We start from the raw sequence: 5,562 nt of genomic DNA, 5'->3' as shown, positions 1-5,562 counted from the left end.
ACTAAAAGAAAGCACACAGATCCATTCACTGACTAATGCAAGGACAAGTTTGGAGCATTCATTATATGAGATGCCACGGTTCCAGAACTTTTCACCTCGGGACTGCGGCCAAGCTTTTAGGCCTGTCACTCGAGTCACTACTGGAGTGGGTGTGGCAGGGAAGGGCTAAAGAAAGGCTCAGTGGTTAAGAACACTAGCTGATCTTCCAGAGGACCAGGGTTCAATTCCCAGTACCTGCATGGCAGCTCACAACTGTCTGTAATTCTAGTTCCAGGGCATTTGACACCCTCACACAGACATATATGCATACAAAACACCATTGCACATAAAATCCTTAAAAAAATAAAGTCTCTGACATACCTACCCAAACAGCAGGAGACAGACAGTGGTGGGAGAGAGAAGACAAGCCCACAGTGCCTGTTTCCCATCTGAGCTGGTCAGGAGATTCTATCTCCAGGCCTCACGTGCTTTACACAGGAGAGTATGGCCAAGCTAAGTCTCCTTATCTACCTTGCTCAGGAGAGTAGAGGTGAGGTGAGAGGAGAGGTTTGTAGAGGTCCTACCATGATTTGAGAAAATGTGTTGGGGGCCAATTTCTGGGCCCTCCATGGCTGAATTAAAAAGCAGGCTCTCACAAATTGCCCCCTCTCTTCCACATGTTTGCACATACTAAATAAATAAGTTATGTGTAATAAATATTAAAGGAGGATCAAAAGGTGTGATGATGCGCATCCTTACCCTCAGCAGTGGAGACACAGAGGCAGGCAGATCTCTGTAAATTCAAGGACAGCTTGGGCTACTTAGCCAGTTCCAGGTAAACTAGGGCCACATAGTAAGACCCTGTCTCAAGAAAACAAAACAAAACAAAACAAAAATAAACAACAAAAAAATTTAAAAGAAGATGTTAGGGTAGGATGGGGCTCAGTGATGGTGAGAACCCTTAGCCTATGAAAGTTCTTGGGCTCAAGCCCTGGCAACGTGTACATCCAGAAATTATTTGATATTCTTCCTTGAGGACATAAAACCTAAATCAGCTCCTTGAGTATGGGTCAATTAAGTGATTCACTTTATATCCCTGGCTGTCCTGGAACTCACTTTGTAGACCAGGCTGGCCTCCAACTCAGAAATTTACCTGCCTCTGCCTCCCAAGTGCTGGGATTAAAGGCGTGCGCCTCCACGCCCGGCAAGTGATCCACTTCTAACAAATAGAAGCTGGAAGCAGCGCTGCATATGTGAGTAGACTGTAAGGCAGCACAGCATCACCTAGTGTAGCCACACTCTCTCCAGGATCCTTCAGAATCCTTCACGCTGAGGGAAGCCACTGCCCTTTCTGAGATGCCTCAGAAACCCCTGGGAGAAAATGAGACCCAAAGCCAACTTTGTGATGTAAATCCAGGACATGACCAGCAGGTGGCAGTATCACACAGCGCACACTACATAGACAAGCTTCTCAATGGACTACGCCCTGGGGAAGACTGCAGCCCAGAGACCCTGTTCAGAAGCAGAGGAATTCCTAGGGGATAGAAGTCTTCAGATGGCCAGGTGATATTCCTCACCACAAGGTGTGTGTCGTGGGGTCAGAGAGAAAAGGGCCTGCAATAGCACTCAGGTCCATTGTATCTGTGACTTGCAGATACACAATGCTAGTTGATAGGATGTGATGGCTAATCTTCCCTATCTGCTTGGCTGGATGTAGAATCAGAAGGATACACCTCTATGTGTGTCTACACAGACATTTTCAGACAGGGCTAAAAAAGCAGGGAGGAGCCGGTCTAAATGTGAGTAACACTATCTCAGGATGGGGTGGGGATGGAGATGGGGGCAGGGGAAATGAGGTGGGGGAGGGGGAGGATTCCAGCTGAGCACCAGCACTAATCTCTCCTACTGTGGATGCAAGTTCTGCCCCCACCAGGTACACTGTGTCCTCACTGTGAGCCAGGACAGACCTCTCCTTCCTTAGATTGCTTTACTCCCATGCTTTGTCACAGTAATGAGAAAAACCAAAAACAACAAACAAAAAACAAACAATCAAAAAAACCAAAACACTAATATATGTAATATGTGAGGCAACAAATCTCTAAGTGATTACCAGTTGACTTGTCTGAACTCTAAAGCAATTGACTATAAAAATATTTGAGTTTGAGCCGGGTATGATGGTACACACCTATAACCCCAGCACTCAGGAGACAGAGGTAGTCTGATCTTTGTAAGTTCAAGTCCATCCTGGTCTACATGTCGAGTTTCAGGACAGCCAGGGCTACCTATATAAAGAGAACCTGTCTCAAAACAATGAAACAAAGTAAATAAAAACAATTGAGGACTGGAGAGATGGCTCAGTGGTTAAGAGCACTGACTGCTCTTCCAGCAGTCCTGAGTTCAAGTCCCAGCAACCACATGGTGGCTCACAACCATCTTTAAAGAAATCCGATACCTTTTTCTGGTGTGTCTGAAGATAGCTATAGTGTACTCACATACATAAAATTAATTTTTAAAAATATTTGAAAACATTTTTTTGTTTGTTTGTTTTTTTGTTTTTGTTTTTTTGAGACAGGGTTTCTCTGTAAAGCCTTGGCTGTCCTGGAACTCATTTTGTAGACCAGGCTGGCCTTGAACTCAGAAATCCGCCTGCCTCTGCCTCCCAAGTGCTGGGATCAAAGGTTTTGAAAACATTAAAAAAAAACTTAAAAAAAAAGGTTTGAGTTTATGCCAGGTAATGGTGGCACACGCCTTTAATCCCAGCACTTGGGAGGCAGAGGCAGGAGGATCTCTGAGTATAAGACCAGCCTGCTCTACAGAGGGAGTTCTAGGACATCCAGGGCTAAACAGAGAAACCCTGTCTCAAAAATCCAAGCATGCATGCGCGCGCACGCACGCACACACACACACACACACACACACACACACACACACACACACACACTTTCTTACTTGAGTTTGGACCTGACAAGATTGGCCAAAGTTTCCATAGGAGGCACTTGGGCTCACTTGGACCCTCAGGGTAACTGACAGTGACATGAAAGCCTTGCATTCCTGCTGCCTGCCTGGCATCCCTGCTGCCTGGCATCCCTGCTGCCTGGCATCCCTGCTCATTCATTTTGACTGTCCCGGCTTCCTTAGTCATCTGCTTACCTCTGCACATGGATGGGCATGTGAGTCACTCCAGGAGAGTCTACCTAAAAGCCTGACCACCCCATTCTTCAAGACCGAAGTCACAAAGGTAAGAGTAACTAAAGCAGCTTACTGCCAGCCCTCCGGGCGCCTTGTTCCAGGTCTCTAGTCATTATCTTAAACTGGAGTCACCTGGATTCCAGGCCCAGCAGAGCCTCACAGGACAGACCATCCCTCAGATAAGAGGCATTGTCCACAGTGGTGAGGCTGCCCTCTGCACCAGGGATAATACTTACCTTCTAGGAACCAGTTTGCTCCCCTGAAGCAATAAGGACACCTTCAAGTCACTATGCAGAACTATAGCCAGCATGCTGATCGGCATACCAGTTTTGAGGCAGACAAGCATAGGGATTGTTTAGCAATCTGGGACTCCACTTGACTTGGGCTATCTGCCTGCCACCCTCCTAACACTGCATCCAGCAACCTGCATCACACTGCACTCACACCCCCTCCAGACATCCCTTAGCAAACCTTGATTGCTTTCTTTGTGTCTAACGCATCCTGCAGCAGCACAGCCAGTAACTTGAAGCAGGGGCCTGAACCAGCTCGAACTGGTTTGGAGTGCATGCACACTAAGGCACACTGAGAGAACTTTTAGAGAAAAATCTCCTGTTACCAAGCCATGCCTATACATGACTGAATGTACATGTAATTGAAATCAGATAGATACATTGCCATGGCCGCACACAACTTTAATTCTGCCACTCAGAAGGCAGAGGCAGGAGGATCTCTTGAGTTTGAAGCCAACAGGGCCTATATAGTGAGCTCTAGGCCAGGCTATATAGTCTGCCCAGTCTATGTGGTTTGCCTCCTAGACAAACAAAAAGTAAATAAATAAATGAGATCAGATGCATCATGGGAAAACACACACACACGTTGAAGAAAGGCTTATATAATTCAAGCCTGTCAATCAAAACACAAACCACACATGCCCCACCCCTAATGACCAGTCCTCTTCCTGACCCCCCCCCCCAAATATAACCTGATGGTCTCCTGAAGTATATACTGTGCTATCCCTTTTAAATGGCTCCTTTGCTCTTTGTGTGTGCTTTCCCAGTTCTTTGAAAGGCATCAAGCACCCGGGAACACCCAGCCAGAGGAGCCTGTAACACTCTGAGTAGGACCGCTTAATTCTGGAAACTTCTTCCCTCTGCTGCAACCTTCATTGACTTAAACCCACAGCTCATCTCAGTTCTCTGAAGACCCCTGTTACCTGTTCCTCTTTCCAGGGTGCACACAGGTTAAATCTTTCTCTGTTTCCTACCATTGCTTGCCTCTCTGACTAGCACTGGGATGGTTGGCCAAACCTAGTCCACTTAGGCTCCAGAGAACAGGTTTTCATCCTAAAACTCTAGGAGAAGTTCAAAGCTGTTTGGCTCATGATGTAATAAATACCAAGTCAGTCTTAGGAGCATATTCCTTAGTCCAGGTCAGATCTTCAGGAGTCTGTGGTGGTTTGAGTGAATGGCCCCAAAGGCTCTTAGGGTGTGGCACTATTAGGAGGTGTAGCTTTGTTGGAGGAAGTGAGTCACTGGGGGTGAGCTTTGAGGTTTCAGAAGCCCAAGCCAGGCCCAGTGTCTTGCTCTCTCTTCCTGCTGCCTGCCCATCCAGATGTGGAACTCTCAGCTCCTTCTCCAGCACCATGTCTCTTACATGCTGCCATGCTTCCTGCCATGATGATAATGGACTACACTTCTGAGTTGTAATGGCTTATGGTTACAGCTCCAATGAAATGTTTTCCTTTATAATAGTTTCCATGGCCATGGTGTCTCTTCACAGCAATAAAACCCTAAGACAGCCTATAGCCCTACAAGACAGCTTATCGAAAACCCCAGGTGGAGCAGCGCCTTGGAGGTCCGGTGGATCTGTGTCTTGCTTCAACAGTGTTTGAACGGAACAGACCCGGGGATTCCCACTGAACTCGCTTCCAGCCGCCTTACAAGTCTCTCCAGTCGCAGCCTCCGGGACCATCTCCTTGCTGCCTTCGGCTCCTAAGACCAGTCTGCACCGTCTCTTCGCGATTAGCTCCTACTCCGGATCAGCCATGACCTCTCAGATTCGTCAGAATTATTCCACCGAGGTGGAAGCTGCCGTGAACCGCCTGGTCAACTTGCACCTGCGGGCCTCCTACACCTACCTCTCTCTGGGCTTCTTTTTTAATCGGGATGACGTGGCTCTGGAGGGCGTAGGCCACTTCTTCCGCGAATTGGCCGAGGAGAAGCGCGAGGGAGCCGAGCGTCTCCTCGAGTTGCAGAACGATCGCGGGGGCCGTGCACTCTTCCAGGATGTGCAGAAACCATCTCAAGATGAATGGGGTAAAACCCAGGAGGCCATGGAAGCTGCCTTGGCCCTAGAGAAGAACCTGAACCAGGCCCTCTTGGATCTGCATGCCCT

At 47.8% G+C, this 5,562-nt stretch overlaps 1 protein-coding gene across 1 annotated transcript in view; it reads left to right on the top strand.

The window, feature by feature from the left end:
• The first annotated feature begins 5,010 nt into the window (after positions 1–5,010).
• Positions 5,011–5,562, top strand: part of LOC115030642 (ferritin light chain 1-like) — a 5,061-nt gene continuing 4,509 nt past the window's right edge. The window contains exon 1 of the mRNA XM_029475544.1: positions 5,011–5,557. Within this exon, the coding sequence (XP_029331404.1) occupies positions 5,213–5,557 (345 nt within the window). The 5' untranslated portion in view covers positions 5,011–5,212. The remainder of the gene's footprint in view (positions 5,558–5,562) is intronic.

This window comes from Mus caroli, chromosome 3 (assembly GCF_900094665.2).
Source record: "Mus caroli chromosome 3, CAROLI_EIJ_v1.1, whole genome shotgun sequence".
Classification (NCBI taxonomy): Eukaryota; Metazoa; Chordata; class Mammalia; order Rodentia; family Muridae; genus Mus; species Mus caroli.
The sequence above is the reverse complement of the archived record's forward strand: the minus strand, read 5'-3'. Positions and strand labels throughout refer to the sequence as shown.